The 20,328-nt window shown below is 42.2% G+C and overlaps 1 protein-coding gene across 4 annotated transcripts in view; it reads right to left on the reverse strand.

Annotated features, from left to right (window-relative positions):
• The window catches only part of PTPRC (protein tyrosine phosphatase receptor type C), a 260,568-nt gene that overhangs the window by 119,566 nt on the left and 120,674 nt on the right, over positions 1-20,328 (reverse strand). For all 4 annotated transcript variants that reach the window (XM_069737345.1, XM_069737344.1, XM_069737343.1 and 1 more), the window contains 3 exons: positions 14,499-14,633; positions 11,947-12,063; positions 3,852-3,899 (listed from right to left, as the gene is read on the reverse strand). In XM_069737345.1, the coding sequence (XP_069593446.1) occupies positions 3,852-3,899; positions 11,947-12,063; positions 14,499-14,633 (300 nt within the window). The remainder of the gene's footprint in view (positions 1-3,851; positions 3,900-11,946; positions 12,064-14,498; positions 14,634-20,328) is intronic.

The following is a 20,328-nucleotide window of genomic DNA, read 5'->3' on the forward strand; positions in this document are numbered from 1 at the left end:
CCGGTGGGGTCTGGGAGTGTGGGAGATCAGGACTATGTCAAGGAAAGTTCTTTACAGGAGGGTCCTGTTGACCCATTTCCAGAAGCCCCTGGTGCGCAGAGATTGCCCAAGCCTAGATCTAGAGGTAGGGCTCAAGTTGTTGAGTTGTTGAAGTTTTGGGATTTGGCTTGGTGCTACTTTGCTCAGTATTGAGTAGAAGCACCCTTTTGAGCTAGTACAGGAATGAGTCTTCTTGGGAATGATACAAGTTTCTCACACCTGGATTTGGGGATCCTCTGCCATTCTTCCTTGCAGATCCTCTCCAGTTCCGTCAGGTTGGATGGTGAACGTTGGTGGAGAGCTATTTTCTGGTCTCTCCAGAGATGCTCGTTTGGGTTTAGGTCAGGGTTCTGGCTGGGCCAGTCAAGAATGGTCACAGAGTTGTTCTGAAGCCACTCCTTTGTTATTTTATCTGCATGCTTAGGGCTATTGTCTTGTTGGAAGGTGAACCTTTGGCCAAGTCTGAAGTCCAGAGCACTCTGGAAGAGGTTTACATCCAGAATATCTATGTACTAGTCCACATTCGTGTTTACTTCAATGACAACCAGTCATCCTATTCCTGCAGCTGAAAAACACCCCATAGCATGATGCTGCCACCACCATGTTTCACTGTTGGGATTGTATTGGGCAGGTGATGAACAGTGCCTGGTTTTCTCCACACATACCGCTTAGAATTATCACCAAAAAGGTCTATCTTCATCTCATCAGACCGGAGAATCTTATTTCTCATAGTCTGGGGTCCTTCATGTGTTTTTTAGCAAACTCTATGTGGGCTTTCATACGTCTTGCACTGAGGAGAGGCACCCGTCGGGCCACTCGGGCATTAAGGCCCAACTGGTGGAGGGCTTCAGTGATTGTTCACTTTGTGGAACTTTCTCCCATTTCCCTACTGCATCTCTGGAGCTCAGCCACAGTGATCTTGGGGTTCTTCTTTACCTCTCTCACCAAGGCTCTTCTCCCACGATTGCTCAAATTTGCTGGATGGCCAGCTCTAGGAAGACTTCTGGTGGTCCCAAACTTCTTCCATTTAAGGACTATGGAGGCCACTGTGCTCTTAGGACCAGATCTGTGCCTTGCCACAATTATGTCTCTGAGGTCCTTGGCCAGTTCCTTTGATCTCATGATTCTCATTTGGTCTGACATGCACTGTGAGCTGTGAGGTCTTATATAGACAGGTGTGAGCCTTTCCAAATCAAGTCCTATCAGTTTAATTAAACACAGCTGGACTCCCATTAAGGAGTAGAACCCTCTCAAGGAGGATCGCAAGGAAATGGACAGCATGTGACTTAAATATGAGGGTCTGGTCAAAGGGTCTGAATACTTATGACCATGTGATATTTTGTTTTTTATATACTATATAATTGTCTAAGGGGTACTTCCGTCTGTCTGTCTTTCTGTGTGTCGGCAACTTCCGTCACGGAAATCCCGCATCACAGATTGGTCTCACAAGCTGCCTGTCAAGGCTGCTGCGACCAATCAGCGACGGGCACAGTCCGATTAGTCCTTCCCTACTCCCCTGCAGTCAGTGCCCGGCGCCCGCATACTCCCCTCCACTCACCGCTCACACAGGGTGAATGCCAGCGGTAACGGGCCATGGGTACCGCACTCCGTAACCGCTGCTATTAACCCTGTGTGACCAAGTTTTTACTATTGATGCTGCATAGGCAGCATCAATAGTAAAAAAAATCTAATGTTAAAAATAATTTAAAAAAAAACAAAAAACCTGCTATGCTCACCTTCCGTAGTCCGACGATGCGCTCACGGCTGCCGCCAGCTTCCATTCCCAGAGATGCTTTGCGAAATTGCCCAGAAGACTTAGCGGTCTCGCGAGACTGCTAAGTCATCTGGGTAATTTCGCAATGCATCCTGGGAACGGAAGATGGCTGCAGCCACACGCATAGGGACAGCTTCGCTGGATCCCGGTGGGTGAGTATAGAACTATTTTTTTTTTTAATTATCTTTTTTAACACGGATATGTTCCCACAATGCTATATACTACGTGGGCAGTGTTATATAGTGCGTGGGCTGCGTTATATACCGCCTGGCTGCTATATACTACGTGGCCAGTGTTAGATACTATGTGGGCTGTGTTATGTACTGCGTAGCCTGTGCTATATATTACATGACCACTGTTATATACTGCACGGCCTGTGTTATATACTACGTCGCCTGTGTTATATACTGCGTGGCTGCTATATACTGCGTGGGCTGTGTTATATACTATTTGGGCTGTGTTATATACTGCGTGGCCTGTATTAACGCATCGGGTATTCTACAATATGTATGTATGTATATAGCAGCCACATAGTATATAGCACAGGCCACATAGTTTTTGTCTGCTATATAGTACATGGCTCCTATATACTACGTGGCCTGTGCTATATACTATGTGGCTGCTATATAAATACATACATACACACATACATATTCTAGAATACCCGATGCGTTAGAATCAGGCCACCATCTAGTTTTTTAATAAATTTGCAAAAATTTTTACATTTCTTTTTTTTTCAGTCAACATGGGATGCAGAGTGTACATTAATGTGAAAAAAAAATAAACTTTTTTGAATTTACAAAATGGCTGCAATGAAACAAAAAGAAGAAAACTTTAAAGGAGTCTGAATACTTTCTGTACCACTGTAATTATTTATGTTATTTCATTCTAAAAAAGCATCTAAGCCTTTTTAACCCCTTAGTGACCGAGCCAAATTTTTGAAATCTGACCAGTGTCACTTTATGTGGTAATAACTCTGCAACGCTTCAACAATTCCCAGTGATTTTGAGATTGTTTTTTCGTGACACATTATACTTTATGATAATGGTAAATTTAGTTCAACATTTTTTGTGTTTATTTATAAAAAATATAAAAAATTTGAGAAAAATGTTAAAAAATTAGCAATTTTCTAAATTTGAATGATTATCCCTTTAATCCAGATAGTCATACAACAGCAAACCATTAATAAATAACATTTCCCACATGTCTGCTTTACATCAGCACCATTTGTAAAATGTTATTTTATTTTGTTAGCATTTTAGGAGGTTTAAAAATGTAGCAGCAATTTTTCATTTTTTCAAAGAAATTTACCACATTTATTTTTTTAGGGACTTATCCTTGTTTGAAGTGACTTTAGGGGTCCCATATATTGGGAAACCCCCAAACGTGATACCATTTTAAAAACAGCACCCCTGACATATTGAAAACTGCTGTCAGGTAGTTTATTAACCCTTCAGGTGCTTTACAGGAATTAATGCAAAGTGGCATGACAGAAATGAAAATGTGCATTTTTACCACCTAAATGTTGCTAACTTCTAAACAGATTACAAAAGCAGTCAGACTCTAAGGCCGCTATTTGGTCATGAATTGCCATCGCAAACAGCAGGACAACAAAATCATGATCTGAGGGCACCAATTGGGATAAAGAAGAAGCCCCCACACTCTGTTAACCATTTATAATGATGTAGTCACTATTGACAGCAGCATCTAAGGGGTTAAACAAATTTAGAAGGTGCAAATACTGATCGTGGCTGATACAGCAAGTTGTCAGCTATAGTGTACAACCAACGGATGCTGGACTGTCACCTGTATGGGGATGCTATTCTCTTATATCTCAGGTCAGTTAAAAGACGTATTGGCGGTCATTAAGGGGTTAAACCAGCAATGGTTCCCAAGGTAGACAACCCTACAGATTAATACTTCTCATGATAAAGAAGCCTTTTCTCCTCTGCAGATTGAATCTTTCTTTATCCCGACAGAGAGGGTGATCCTTTGTGTTTGTATGCATGAAAGTGTGACAGAAAATATCTAATTTTACCTGGAATTCTCTCTTTTCTCGGCCAGACTGCACTATGAGTCTTTGTATCTGTAAGACAGAACAACATATAACTAATTAATGTCAAGTTTGATTTTTGTTTCTGCTGAGTTTTCGGAATAAGCTTTCATGTGTGTACATCAGTAATAACAATATAGTTTTACAATAAATTACTTTTCCTGTATTAATCATCAGTTTCTGCCCACTGCTGATTCACAAGATAATTGCCAGTTTTCCCTGAACTTATTTCCAGAGTCGCTGCTCTGAGGTCTCCCATACACTGCACACAAAGGGGAAATCCTGCTCTCTTATCTGTCTTATCATACACACTTCTAAACAGAAGCAGGATGGGATGAAGGGGAATACATCAGCAGTGTTAAGCATTGTAGCTGTGAATTCAGTCCTGTTGTGAGATAAATTCTTTTATACAATTAGTAGCTATAATTTTATTAATCACAAAAGAAGGTAACAATCTAGCCTTTTCAGAGGACTACAGACTTATTTTAGTGATACACAGTGATGTCAAGTTTTCCTATGCTAGTCTTAGCTCTTTCGTGGCAACAAATTAGGTAGGGTTCATATTTGAGAATCAGACAAGAAGTGCCACAATGCAGGTTAATAATGTAATCCATACTGATAAAATAATAGATCATCCTTGTTTTACCCTCCTATTATCTCTTTATATCCTAGTGTTAAATTTGAATTATAATAAGAATATTACACATAACTTCATAGCAAAAAATATACATAAATACTTTGTAGGCTTACAGTATTAATAATAAAAACAGACAATCAATATGAGAACACAATTAAAATGTTAAAAATCAGTATGAGGGGGTTGATGATTTCCAGTGGCATAATTTTGGCCCAGATGCAGATGGGTACAGCTCATGTACATATAGGCACTGGAAGGTGCAGACTGGTCCGGCTGATATACAGACTGGCACGTGCAGTCGGAACTGGCTGATATACAGATTGGCACAGAAGGTGCAGGCGGTTCCGGCTGGTATACAGACTGCAAGGCAGAGGCTGGAATGGAGATAAGGGAAGGACAGACACTAGCAGAACTGGTGGGAAATAATGGACTGGGACCTGAGAACTATCAGGCGTTTTGGTGAACAAACTAACTACCTGGCACAGGCACCTCCATACATGTGGAAGTGCCTTAAATAATAAGTGTCTCCTAGCCATTGGCTGGAGACACTTTAGGATGGCATATTTAAGAAAGAGGCCCCTTTAAGCACATTATCCGGGAATCTGCATGCAGTGCGTGGACCCCCAGGCAGCAGCCAGAGAGGAAGGGGGAAGTGCAGGACAGGGGGCCACATCAGTAAGTGAGTCAGCCTCCTTGCCGGGGGAGAGGATCAGTGTTTAGGGACACCACCACTACAGTACCCTCCCTTTTTGCCCCCTCTTCTTGAAGCCCACAAGAAATCTCAAAACCAGGAGAGGGGCATGAATGTTCTCCCTGGGCTCCCAGGACCTCTCCTCCAGACCGAACTCCTTCCAATCCACAAGAAAAAAAGTATTTTCCTCTTACCCTCTTGGTGGCCAGAATGTTCTCTACTTTGAAAATGTCCTCAGTGTTGACTGGAGCAGCAGTGGTGCCATGATCTTCGAAGAAAGGACTGAGGATGACAGGCTTGAGGAAAGACACATGAATTTAATTGAGAATCAGTAAAGAGGCAAGAAGTATGAGCTTGTAAGCCACTGGATTTATCTGTTTTAGATCCTTGAGCGAACCGATGAAGGGAGGATCTAATTTATACGAGGGTATCATGAGGCAGACATACTTAGACAGGAGCCAAACATTGTCCAAATGACAAAACAGAGGTGTATCCAGATGTCTCTTGACTGTTTGTCTTTTCATCCTTTCAGAGGATTTCAATAAGGTAGTCTTGGTGTCCTCCCAGATCTTAGAAAATCACTTGAAAAGGAATACAGCAGCAGGAATATCAGAGGCAGAAGAAATAGGAAACAGTATTGGGATGTGGACCATAGACCACAAAATAACTGAGATTTAGCAGACAGTTCGCTAGCATGGTTGTTGTATAAGAATTCGGCCCAAGGCAGGAGTTTGGCCCAATCACTGTAGTGAGCATTGATGAAGTGCCACAGGAAATTAATCAGAATCTGATTGATTCGCTCTACCTGGCCATTGGATTATAGATGGTATGCAAAATCCAAAGAGAGATCCAAAGGGACATTCAGTAGTTTGCAGGTAGCTCTCCTGAAGTGAGATGTAAACTGGCTGGATGCGTCTATCAGAGAGAATATGGAGCGGTAATCCATGAAGGTGGAAATATGTAGAATAAACTTCTCAGCAGGCACCGGAGCAGACAGGAGACATGATAGTGGAGTGAAATGGGCTATGATGGAAAAGAGATCCACAACCACCAAGATTATGGTACACCCGGCAGATACTGGAAGGTCAGTGATGAAATCAATCGCAATATGCTGCCAAGGAGCAGATGGTACGGGCAAAGAAAGTAGGCGGCTGGGCTGAAGCTGTTTAGGAATTTTGATCTTGGTCAATGTCGAGAAATGAGGAGAGCTATTTTCTTCTGTCAGGCATGGCAAGCCAACATAGGCGAGTGACCCCACAGAAGAACCCTCTTCCTGTCTGGTTCAACAAAGTAAGTTTTTACGGATGGGAGCCATGACAGATCCAATGGAGCAACTGTAATTATTTTGCGGGGCTCGATTATGTGTTGAGGCTTATTCTCCTGATCTACCTGTGGTAAGTGCAAATGACTACTTGGTGCATCACTCCTTCAAGCAAGAAACAACACTCCTCCAGAGCCGGCTTTATTGCTAACAGTTCTCAATCGCCTATCAAGTAGTTGCATTCTGGAGCTGAGAAGATTTTGGAAAAGCAGCTGCAGGCCATCATATGGCCAGAAGGAGACTTCTGGGTAAGGACAGGTCCAGCCCTGAAGTAGAAGCATTCACTTCCAAGAAGAACTGCTTATTATTGTCTGGTCCTTGCAGCACCAGAGCTGAGGAAAAGTCTTGTTTTAAAGACACAAAGGCATTCTCTGCCTCAGGAGTTCATATCTTAGGGTTGGCCTCCTTGCAGGTCAGGGCAGGAATAGGAGCAGTCCAAGAAGAAAAATGCGGAATGAACTAGTGGTAGTTGTTTGCGAATCACAGAAACCGCTGGATAGCTTTCAGACCGTTAGGACAGGGCCACTTCAAGACGGCGGACACTTTCTCGGGATCATTCTCTGAGATGATGCACCCCAAAAATGGAAGAGACGTCTGCTTGAAGACGCACTTTTCATGCTAGGCATACAGACAGTTCTTCCTTAATCTTTGCAGAACCTGGTGAACATCCCTCTGATGTGAAGGTAGATCCGGAGAGAACATCAAAATGTCATCTATGTAAACTACCAGACGTGTCGAGAAGATCCCGGAAGATGTAATTCACCAGTTCTTGAAAGACTGCAGGAGCATTGCAGAGCATTACAATGCTCTTAATGGCCATTGCGGGTATTAAAGGCCATCTTCCATTCATCTACCAGGCATATTCAGATTAGGCTATACAGACGAGTTTCGTGAAGACTCTGGAACCTTTAAGATGATCAAACAGCCCTGCGATGAAAGGCAGAGGATATTTATTTTTGATCGTTATCTGGTTGACACGCCTATAATCAATGTAGGGTCGAAGAGAACAAAGAAGAATCCTGCTCCAGCTGGGGAGGAAGACTTCCAGATAAATCTCCTGGAAAGATTCTCTTTAATATACTCAGACTTGGCTTGGGTCTCAGCCTGCAACAGGGTGTAGAATCGACCTTGTGGAGGGGAATCACCAGGAAGAAGATTGATAGGGCAGACAAACAGCCTGTGAGGAGGTAGTGTTTCAACCTCCCGTTTTTCAAAGATGTCAGTGTATGGCCAATATGCATCAGGCAAGCCAGATAAATTAGATGGAGAAGCTGGATGTCGAGCATGACAAATGGGAACTAGACAAGTCCGTGACACTCCAGTCACCAATGGAGTACTTCTTTAGATTTCCAGTCCAAGATGCGCTCATGTCTCCGCAATCATGGCAGACATAGAAGCAGAAGGTGAGACAGACCACAACAGCATGTAGAGAGAAATCTTCTACAAGTGCAGCAATCCTACCCAAAGCTCCACATGTTCGGTAATGAAAAGGATGGTCATCGAAAGAGGTTTTCTATCCACCAATTAAACCACCAACGGATTCAGTAGACATTGAATTGGGATTTTATACAGCTTCACTATGAACCGGAAGAGCAAGACTAGGTTAGCACCTAACTCTCACTAGAGCCCTTGATGGTGGCATTAGGCTTGGCGGCTGATGGACACCAGATGCTACTCCAAGACATACCTCAAATACACGGCAACTGACCCCCAAGGAACAGGAAGCTGGAACAGCCTGGTAGGAGATTACAGCTGATACATGCAGGCACGGCAGAAACACGGGTACCACAGATGCAAATGGCTAAGACTGGTGTACAGATAGGCACTAGCAGATGCAGACTGGTCCAGCTGATATACAGACTGACACAGCAGGTGCAGGCGGGCCTGGCTGATATACAAACTGGCACGGCATGTGCAGTCAGGTCTTGCTGATACACAGATTGGCACTGGCATGTGCAGGCGGGTGCGGCTGATAAACAGACTGGCACGACAGGTGCAGATGGGTCCGATTGAAATACAGACTGACAAGGCAGATACTGGCATGGAGGTTAGGGATGGACAGACACTATTGGAACTAATTGGAACTAATGGACATGGACCTAAGAACTTGCAAATGTGTTGGTGATCAAACTAACAACATTGCACAGGCACCTCCATGCAGGTGGGGGTGCCTTAAATAATTAGTGTCTCCTAGTCTCCTAGCCATTTTAAGGAGGAGGGAGCGCACGCCCTAAGCAAGGTATTCATGGATCTGCATGTAGTGCATGGACCTCAGCCAGCAGCCGGAGACGAAGGAGGAATGTGGGATGGGGCCTGCAGAAGTGAGTGAGTCAGCATCCCTGCCGAGGGAAAGAAGCAGCATGCTGGGACTTTAGAGCTACAAATCATGTATAAATTCTAAATTAAGTTTTTGCAACACTCACAATGGAATTCCTGTGTAAACCAAATGTTTGCCAGTCTATAAGGACCATTTCATTGTCTGAACATGCTAAGAGAAAGAAAAATATTGGGTACGCCTGACCCTGACTGATGTACAATACTGTTATTTGCACCACAGTTTTTTGCTTTTAAGAAATGTCATGCTCATGATATTGAAACGGTAGAGATTTATGCTCATACTTTCAGCTGTTTTGACTTTATGAGGTGATGCATAAATATGGTGCTAATGTTGTGGCCCCGCCTTTTGCTACTTACAAATAAGTAGTGTAATCTACAATTGATTAAAAAAATAACACATACTAGCCAAAAACTTGAGCAACAACTAAAACTGAGTTTACAGAAGGAAAAAAGTGCAAAGCAGTTAAATAGACAGCACAAAATATGCACTGTAAAATCCTACTGAAATAACCAGGAAGACTCAATAGAGGTGGAATGTTTGTCCAGTAGGTGTAGCAAGGTATATATGAAATTATTCTTAGATTTTTTGGAAAGGCTGTGAAGATACAGTATGTAATCCATATCTTGTTGAACTGCATAGCTATTAAACAAATCTGTCTGAATCCTTTGCCATAATAACTAAAGTTTATCATCCAACTCTCCACCCAATTCCAGAGCTGATTTTACTAATGTTAAAATTAGGTTTAATTTCTATCTATCCTAGGTGGGCAACTAGTGCTCTACAGTAGAGCTGAAATTCAAAAGAAACTTTTTGCATGCTGGGAGAGTGTAAGGCTACTTTCACACATCAGGTTTTCGCCGTGAGGCTGAATCCCGCTACTTTTGAAAAAATACTGATTCCTTGCAAATTGTGAAAAACTGATGCCACGGATCTGGGTTTTTTTTTGCTGGATCCGACTACATGATATCTGGGCACTAGCTGGTCTGGGGAGGAGAGAGAGTGAGAGAACTCCAGAATGGAAAATGCTGCTACGGGGCATGCTCAATTGAAAAAAAAATGGAATCCGTTGCCGGATTCATCATTTCAAGGATCTGGCGCCATTGGCTTTCATTAGAGCAAACTCCGGACGCCACCGGAGTCATCGCTGTCCGTTTTTTCGACAGACAAAAAAAACTTACTATGTCCATTTTCTCCAGCCGCTGGAAAACAAATTTTCGGCCGATCCGGCAAAAAATGGATGAAACGTGAGGCCATCCGTCACAATCCTGCGCTAATTCAAGTGTATGAGAAAAAAGCGGATCCGGCAGCAACTTTTGTCGGATCACTTTTTTCAAAATTCGCCGGATTAAGCCTGACAGCAAAAACCTGGTGTGTGAAAGTAGCCTTAGTATGCAGAGGGGGGATGTCAGAGGAGTCACAGAATGGAGAAAGGGTAGTGTAGAAGGGATAGTGTGAAGATGGGACAGCATTGAGCTAAGGCAGCATGGAGAGGGAAGATAGGGACAGTATGGAGCTAGGGACAGTGTGAGGGCATACAATGGAGAGGGAACAGCATAAGGTAGGACAATGTGGAGGCCATAGTTCATAAGAGGGACAGTGTGGCAGTTGTAGTTCATAAGGGGGTACAATGTGGTGACTATAGAGGTTGTAATAAAAAAAGGGGGAATAGTTTAAAGGCAATATTTTTTAGGAGAAGACAGCATGGAGACACTATATCATGAGAGGGACAGAGCAGGAAAAATATTTTGTTCAAGGAGCACAGTGAAGGATAATCCATTTTTCAGGGGTACATCGTCGACCGATATTTTTATTCAGGATGAGTTATGATGATGACACAGCTATTTTTAAGGATACTGTATCAGCATATGCTGCAGAAGACCAAACAAGATGGAAGAGATGAGCTTTGGATGTGAAAAGTCTTTATGGTGTCTGGACCAGATGGAGACTAACGGGCTGAGAATGACTCCAATCAGAGAATATGTCACCTATAAGGTACTTGGATGTAAATGTTTATTTGTGATACTGACTGAATCTATCTGGTACTGTGGTTCTTGTGTGGTCTGCAGTCTGATGGTGGCTGGTAGCAGCAACTCCCAGCATAGCCTTACCATTGTTAAGAACATACTGGTGGTTGTAGGTTCATGTGATAAAAATGTAAATGGCGGGGGCTGACTTACGATTTCAATTAATCAATGCAGCGCCTCTGTCTGCTCCACTGCCATGCCGTACATACTGTATATGGCATGATGTGGCAAGTAACACTTGTCATGATGCACATGTCTGCCAGGGTATGTGAGCTTAGATGCCTGAAATTAAAACTCTTATTTGCTTATGATCTTTATAAACTGGACCATGATCATCCTGAAACATAATGGGATCGGAGGGAGCAACTTTGAATGGAATCTCCAAAGCGAATGTGAACAAAGACTAAGTGAGACGTGTAACAGCTTTAGTCAGGTTATATTTTACAAAATGTGTAAATGTTAGAATATTTGGGGTAAATATGCTTAATTAACCCACCTTATTTTTTATGTGACAATAAAAATCCTACAAAACTAAACTATACAAGATACAACTTGGAACATAAGAAATATCTATTTGTCCTCCTAAAAAGTTATTCAAATATGGAGCTCTGTCTAATTCTGCAATGTGGCTTATAACAGTAACCACATCACAGTGCCAGATCCATCATTTGACAAATACCACCTTCACCTGATAGATCCCATTGATTTATAGGAGATACATTGGATTCCATCATGATGTCCATTGATTTTTGGTATCGAATGGATTCCCTCCTCATTTTGATGTATCACACAGCTAAATCTATGACAGGGTCCCTGAACAGAATCTCTGATGCAGATGTGAGTAAAGACGAACAAGCCCAATAATGATATATTTTGATCTGGATATATAGACCCCCCAAAAAACATACACAATCATGAAGGAGATAAATACTGCAGGAGTTATTGCAAATATTGTAAAAATGTAACTTCAATAACATATTGCTATTGATACAATAATATCAGAAAATGAAGGGCTAACATAACACAGAAACCCATCACTGTGGTCTTTATAGCTACTTGAAATACACACCTCTTATAGTAGCATGATATCCACCCAATGGGCCGTTGGTTTTGTTTGGCATATTCCACGTAACGCTAACTGTTGTATTATCTGAAGTCCCAGTCAAATTTTGCACGCGTTCTGGAACTGAAACAGATAAAAGAAATATGAGTTTATTTTTATCCTGAAAAAATGTAATTTTCGCCCAGTGTGTACAACATATGCATTTTTTTTTCTAAGAATCTCAGGTTGAGGAAGTACAGCTAAAGGAGACCTGATGCCTGCAAATCTGTCCTTTCTATGTATGTATAAATGGAGGTACTGTAATTCCAGCAAAAAACATACTCTGATTTCAGCTCTGATTTTATGAGAAAAGATAAATGAATTCAATTATTTTGAATTATGCACCTATAAAAGAATACTAACCCCTTCACCCCCGGGCCAGTTTTGCATTTCTGTTTTTTGCTCCCCTGTTCCCCAGAGCCATAACTTTTTATTTTTCTGTCAATTTGGCCATGTGAGGGCTTGCTTCTTGCGAGACAAGTTGTACTTTTGAACAACATCATTGGTTTTACCATATACTGTACTGGAAAACAGGGAAAAAATTCGAAGTGCAGTGAAATTGCAAAAAAAAGTGCAAATCCACAATTGTTTTTTTTTTTTTACCATTTTCACCAAATGCTAAAATTGACCTGCTATTATGATTTTCCAGGTCATTATGAGTTCATAGATACAAAACATGTATAGGTTCCTTTTTATTTAAGTGGTGAAAAAAATCCCCAGTTTAAAAAAAAAAATTGCATCATTTTCGGAGACCCCTAGCGCCTTCCTTTTTCATTATCTGGGGTCAGGTGAGGACTTATTTTTTTGCTTGCCCAGCTGACATTTTTATTTATGCCATATTTTGGTGTAGATGCGATGTTTTCATCACTTGTAATTGCATTTTAATGCAGTGTTGCAGTGACCCAAAAATGCAATTCTTGCGTTTTTACTTTTTATCATTGCGCTGTTTGATGATCGGGTTACGTCTTTTTATATATTGATAGATCGGGCGATTCTGAATGTGGCAATACCAAATATGCGGGGGGGGGTTTAATGGGGCGAATGGGGGGTGATTTAAACTTTTAGATTTTTTTTTTTTTATATTTTTAAAAACTTTTTTTTACACTTACTTTAATAGTCTCCATTGGAGACAAGAAGCTGCAATCATCTGATCACCTGTGTTACACCTAGCAGCGCTTCAGCCCTGCTCTTTGTAATAAAAATGCTCGCTATGAGTGTTGACTGCTGGACGGCACTCATAGTTATCCGGCAATGACAACCATAGGGGTCTGCTTAAAATCCATGGTTGTCATGCCATCCCATCGGTGACTCACGGTCATGTGACGGGTGCTGATGGGCAGGATTAGTAAAGCGTTTCCGGGTAAATCGTGTTAAATGCCTCTGTCAGAAATTGAGAGCGGCATTTAACAGGTTAACAGCTGCGAGTGGATCGTGATTCCATCAGCAGCTGTTAGGGGCACATGTCAGCTGTTGAAATCAGCTGACATGTACCAGAAAAGATGTGGGCTCTGTTACATGGGAGACATGCACGGCACATGTCGTGAAGGGGTTAATGTTTGGAGGTCTCCCCTTTTATCAAGAAACAATGGATTTTTTTAATTATTTGAAAGTGGAGGCTTTCTGAAGTTGCTCCTGTCCATATGTTTTGACTGTAGCAGTGATGTCTTGACTACAATGCATATCACTGCTGCAGCCAATCACTGAGCTCAGCGGTTCATGCTGTTTACATCAGTAGAGAAGCAGAGCTCAGTTATTGGCTGCAGTGGTGATTTCCACTGTAGATGTGCCAATACACAGAGATCGGGATAGCCACAGAGGGCTTGTGCTGGACACAGGGAGGGTGAATATCTGTGTTTGTTGTTTTACAATTATGCAATAGTTTGGATGCCACTTTTGTGAAAGTAGAATGCTCTTTTAAAAGTGAGAACATAAGAACTACTTTTTTTTGAGAATGTCACCCCTTCAATATTTATGTGAGCACTGCGATATGCAGCTGCGTCCGCTAATGTAGCTCTGATTTATTTCATTTTTTCTCAGGCATAGCGGGTTTCACCCCACTGATCAATGTTGGTCAGTCTATCCTAAGGAAGAGCCATTCATTTTTTAGTCCTGGAAATCTCTTTTAGACCTAGAAATTGCTGCAGAGGGGCAGTGTAATGCAAGAATCACAATTACATTGCAAAGTGATTGGGAATCAAGTGGATCAAAAATTAAAATGTTGGCATCTGCTTATGGTAAGGTTTCCAACCGTCTAGAAATTCCTGAACAGTCTGTAAAAATAGGACACTTTTTTTCCTGTCCATAAATCAAATTTAAGGCGTCCGTGATTTTTTTTTAAGCTGAAGAAACCTCTGCAGATTACTTTGACTGTAATTATCAACATTTTACAGAGATCACAGCTGATATCTTCATGTCAGAATTAGGGGCTGTAGACATGAATCACTTACAATTATCATATCATAATCACATTAAAACATTTTACAACATAATCCATCGCACTGATAAGAATCATGGCTTACCTCCAATCTTGGTCTTTGCAGTTCGAGTTGCAGTCTTTATTGGCTTGTTATCATACAATAAAGATGAAGTACAATTGTAGTCAGCGTAAGCTTCCAGGCCGGTCACTTCTTCAGACCCAGTTATGTTTTTTCCATCTACAGATAATTAAAAAAAAAGCGATTTTTCAAGTAAATTCTAAGTAATAATGTAAAAGAGTGGAGTTGTTCATAAAGCAGAAATCAAATGTAATTTTAAAATCTGTCATTTTACATAGGACTGCAAATGAAAATACTGTTTTTCATGGTCATTAACATTTCAAAAGAAGTTCGACATATTACAGAGATATACAATAAGGTGTAATCAAGAGTGTTGCCTGAGGCCGGCGTCACACTAGCGAGTTTTACGGACATATAAGAGGTGCAGAAAATACGGATTGCACATGGTACAATGATTCTCTATGTCACAGCTCCTATCTGCCATATTTTACTGATCCGTATTATACGGTCTTCTACGGCCGTAGAAATTCGCAGCATGCTGCATTTGTCAGCTTATTGCGCAAAGAAAAAATCGCCAATTAAAGTCTATGCGGGCGAGAAAAATACGGATTACACACGGACCAACAGTGTGACTTGCAAGAAATACGCAGCGGTGTTCTCTAGAAAAGCCGGCAATTCAGCGCGGTGTACTGTAAAATCACACTGACAGGTTAGAATAGAATAGATAAGATAAATGTCTACACATAGAATAGGGGTATATATATATATATATATACATATATATATATATATATGTATATATATATATATATATAAGTCAGTGAGACACATATATATATTAGTATTTCATACAGCGCTAGATAGCAGAAAAGCCGGTAATTCAATTGCCGGCTTTTCCTATCTCCTTCTCAAACCCGACATGATCTCATATCCCTTCTTTTATTACATATTCCTCTTTAGTAATGTAAGAAGTGTCTTGGCGTAAAATTTGGGGGCTCTAGCTATTAAAATAAAGGGTTAAATCGCGGAAAAAATTGGCATGGGCTCCCGCGCAATTTTCTCCCGTGTAGCGGTGGGATATGGGGTAATGAAGGGTTAATGTCACCTTGCTATTGTAAGGTGACATTAAGCCAGATTAATAATGGAGAGGCGTCAATTATGACACCTATCCATTATTAATCCAATAGTATGAAATGGTTAAAACACACACACACATTATTACAAAGTCTTTTAATGAAATAAAGACACAGGGTGTTTTAATATTTTATTATACTCTTAATCCACCTGAAGACCCTTGTCACCTGGAACAAAGTTAAAAAAACAAACAACAATATTCCATACCTTACGTCGTTCAGTAACCATCATTTTCATAATCATTTTACACCCAGGAGCTCTGTTAATGCAGCTGTGCTCGTGGCTGTAAAAACCCGTGGAATGAATGGAATGCAGGGGAATGACCCACTCCAGGCTATTAATATCTGCCCTCAGTCACTGGCTTTCCCACTCTGGCGGAGAAATTTGCGCGGGAGCCCACGCCAATTTATTCCACGATTTAACCCTTTAATTTAATAGTTAGTGCCTAGTGCCCCCAAATTTTACACCAAGACACTTCTTACATTACTAAAGAGGAATATGTAATAAAAGAAGGGATATGAGATGGTTTACTGTATGTAAACCATGTCCCATACCATGTCGGGTCTGAGAAGGAGATAGGAAAAGCCGACAATTGAATTACTGGCTTTTCTGCTATCTCGCGCTGGATGAAATATTAATATTAATGTCTCACTGATATATATATATATATATATATATATATATATATATATAGACAGTATATATATTTTAATGAATATTTGAGACCATGGATCCATTGTATGTCCGTTTACGGATGCCATACAGATTACTTATGTAGGATGACATACGCATAATACGCTGACACACCCTGCCTACGGATGACATACGGATCACTATTTTGGGAACATTTCTGCGTATTACGGCCGTAAAAAACGGACCATATTTTCATACGCTGAATGTGACGCCGGCCTTAGGACTTAATTTCCACGGAGAGCTGAGAGGAGCATAGCAGAGCTTCACAGGTCCTTTGCTATACAGAATATGAAGGCCTCAGTGTTCAGTCTTCCACAAATCTACTTTTTCAGTGTTTCTAGTAAAGGTTTTTCTAAAATTGACTAAACACATTAGATTTCCAGATCCTTCTGTCTCCGACATTACATGCCAGCTAGAACTGGGAAAACGCATGCAAACTAGGTGAAATTCAGAATAATTTGCCAATTTTGAAATTAATCAGCCAACCATCTGATATATTTGGGGGCCTCTCAACCCTTCCCCAGACATTGGTAGGGAGACAAGAAGGTTCCATCCTTTGGAATTTCAAAAGGCAGTTGTTTGATTTCAGAAAGGATAAGCTGCTTCTTCACCTATCTTTCTTCATTTTGAAAACAAATGAACGTTTGGGAAAGTTGAGCATTCCTCCGTATAGGGCAGTCAGACAGAATGTCTGCCATACTAATGTTCCAAAGATATCTCTTGTGTATGGCCAGTTTAATGTTCCCAGCACATTGTAAGGGGACAGTTAGGAGACCCTCGATATTTATGGGATGTTTGGCAGCTCCCCCCTAAAATAGGTTAGTTTGGATGACTTTCATGTAATGTGTACGGGGCCTTTGCAATCTATTATATGCTTTAATTCGGCAGCATTTATGGCTCTTCAGTAGAGTTGAGCAAATTTGTTCGGGTTCCCTGTTATTCGACAAGCTATAGTGTCACTGTCACAGCACGTGCATGGAGAGCCTGTTTATTGGGCTCTCTATGCATGTACTGTGACTGTCACACAGCCGCGACACATGCAGTTGCGGCGCCGATCAGCTGATCGGCCAGCGCACTTCGGGAAGCCGGGTTTCCTCTGTAGCTAATTCGGTAAGTGCTATAGATTGCTGAATAAGAGGAAACCCAAACAAATTCGCTCAACTCTACTCTTCAGTAACATTACAGGGCATTTCAGAAGCTCACAGCTTTTACACTGTAGACCAGGGGTGTCAAACTGCATTCCTCGAGGGCCGCAAACCATGCGTGTTTTCAAGATTTCCTTAGCATTGCACAAGGTGCTGCAATCATTATGTGTGTAGGTTATTAAATTATCACCTGTGCAGTACAAGGGAATCCTGAAAACATGACCTGTTTGCAGCCCTTGAGGAATGCAGTTTGACACCCTGTTATGTAGGCAATCCAGTGACACAGTGTGCCAGCAATCAGAGCACATACAGTGATCTGACAATAACCCAAAAAACAATAGAACGAGCTCTGAGACGTGGAATCTCTGTAGACCGCAATACCTGAACCTATCCTAAACACAACTAAATGCAGCTGTGGATTGCGCCTGACACTACCTATGCAACTCGGCACAGCCTGAGGAGCTGACTAGCCTGAAGATAGAAAAACAAGCCTGACTTGCCTCAGAGAAATACCCCAAAGGAAAAGGCAGCCCCCCACATATAATGACTGTTAGCAAGATGAAAAGTCAAATGTAGGGATGAAATAGATTCAGCAAAGTGAGGCCCGATATTCTAGATAGAGCGAGGATAGCAAAGAGAACTTTGCAGTCTACAAAAAACCCTAAAGCAAAAAACCACGCAAAGGGGGCAAAAAGACCCACCGTGCCGAACTAACGGCACGGCGGTACACCCTTTGCGTCTCAGAGCTTCCAGCAAAACGAATTAACAAGCTGGACAGAAAAAGTAGCAACAAAAGCAAAGAAGCACTTATCTAAGCAGAGCAGCAGGCCACAGGAAAGATCCAGAAGCTCAGATCCAACACTGGAACATTGACAAGGAGCAAGGAAGACAGAATCAGGTGGAGTTAAATAACAAAGCAGCCAACGAGCTCACCAGAACACCTGAGGGAGGAAGCTCAGAAGCTGCAGTACCACTTGTGACCACAGGAGTGAATTCAGCCACAGAATTCACAACAGTACCCCCCCCTTGAGGAGGAGTCACCGAACCCTCACCAGAGCCCCCAGGCCAACCAGGATGGGCCACATGAAAGGCACGAACAAGATCTGGAGCATGGACATCAGAGGCAAAAACCCAGGAATTATCTTCCTGAGCATAACCCTTCCATTTAACCAGATACTGGAGTTTCCGTCTAGAAACACGAGAATCCAAAATTTTCTCCACAATATACTCCAATTCCTCCTCCACCAAAACCGGGGCAGGAGGCTCAACAGATGGAACCATAGGTGCCACGTATCTCCGCAACAACGACCTATGGAATACATTATGTATGGAAAAGGAGTCTGGGAGGGTCAGACGAAAAGACACAGGATTGAGAATCTCAGAAATCCTATACGGACCAATAAAACGAGGTTTAAATTTAGGAGAGGAAACCTTCATAGGAATATGACGAGAAGATAACCAAACCAGATCCCCAACACGAAGTCGGGGACCCACACGGCATCTGCGATTAGCGAAAAGTTGAGCCTTCTCCTGGGACAAGGTCAAATTGTCCACTACCTGAGTCCAGATCTGCTGCAACCTGTCCACCACAGAATCCACACCAGGACAGTCCGAAGACTCAACCTGTCCTGAAGAGAAACGAGGATGGAACCCAGAATTGCAGAAAAATGGAGAGACCAAGGTAGCCGAGCTGGCCCGATTATTAAGGGCGAACTCAGCCAACGGCAAAAAGGACACCCAATCATCCTGGTCTGCAGAAACAAAACATCTCAGATATGTTTCCAAGGTCTGATTGGTTCGTTCGGTCTGGCCATTAGTCTGAGGATGGAAAGCCGAGGAAAAAGATAGGTCAATGCCCATCCTACCACAAAAGGCTCGCCAAAACCTTGAAACAAACTGGGAACCTCTGTCAGAAACAATATTCTCAGGAATGCCATGCAAACGAACCACATGCTGGAAGAACAAAAGGCACCAAATCAGAGGAGGAAGGCAATTTAACCAAGGGCACCAGATGGACCATTTTAGAAAAGCGATCACAGACCACCCAAATGACTGACATCTTTTGAGAAACGGGAAGGTCAGAAATGAAATCCATCGAAATATGTGTCCAAGGCCTCTTCGGGACCGGCAAGGGCAAAAGCAACCCACTGGCACGTGAACAGCAGGGCTTAGCCCTAGCACAAATCCCACAGGACTGCACAAAAGTACGTACATCCCGTGACAGAGATGGCCACCAGAAGGATCTAGCCACTAACTCTCTGGTACCAAAGATTCCAGGATGACCAGCCAACACCGAACAATGAAGTTCAGAGATAACTTTACTAGTCCACCTATCAGGGACGAACAGTTTCTCCGCCGGACAACAATCCGGTTTATTCGCCTGAAATTTTTGCAACACTCGCCGCAAATCAGGGGAGATGGCAGACACAATGACTCCTTCCTTGAGGATACTCGCCGGCTCAGATGAACCCGGAGAGTCGGGCACAAAACTCCTAGACAGAGCATCCGCCTTCACATTTTTAGAGCCCGGAAGGTACGAAATCACAAAATCGAAGCGGGCAAAAAATAACGACCAACGGGCCTGTCTAGGATTCAAGCGCTTGGCAGACTCGAGATAAGTAAGGTTCTTATGATCAGTCAATACCACCACGCGATGCTTAGCTCCTTCAAGCCAATGACGCCATTCCTCGAATGCCCACTTCATGGCCAGCAACTCTCGGTTGCCCACATCATAATTACGCTCAGCAGCCGAAAACTTCCTGGAAAAGAAAGCACATGGTTTCAACACTGAGCAACCAGAACCTCTCTGTGACAAAACCGCCACTGCTCCAATCTCAGAAGCATCAACCTCGACCTGGAACGGAAGAGAAACATCTGGTTGA

This window comes from Ranitomeya imitator, chromosome 8, assembly GCF_032444005.1.
Source record: "Ranitomeya imitator isolate aRanImi1 chromosome 8, aRanImi1.pri, whole genome shotgun sequence".
Taxonomy (NCBI): Eukaryota; Metazoa; Chordata; class Amphibia; order Anura; family Dendrobatidae; genus Ranitomeya; species Ranitomeya imitator.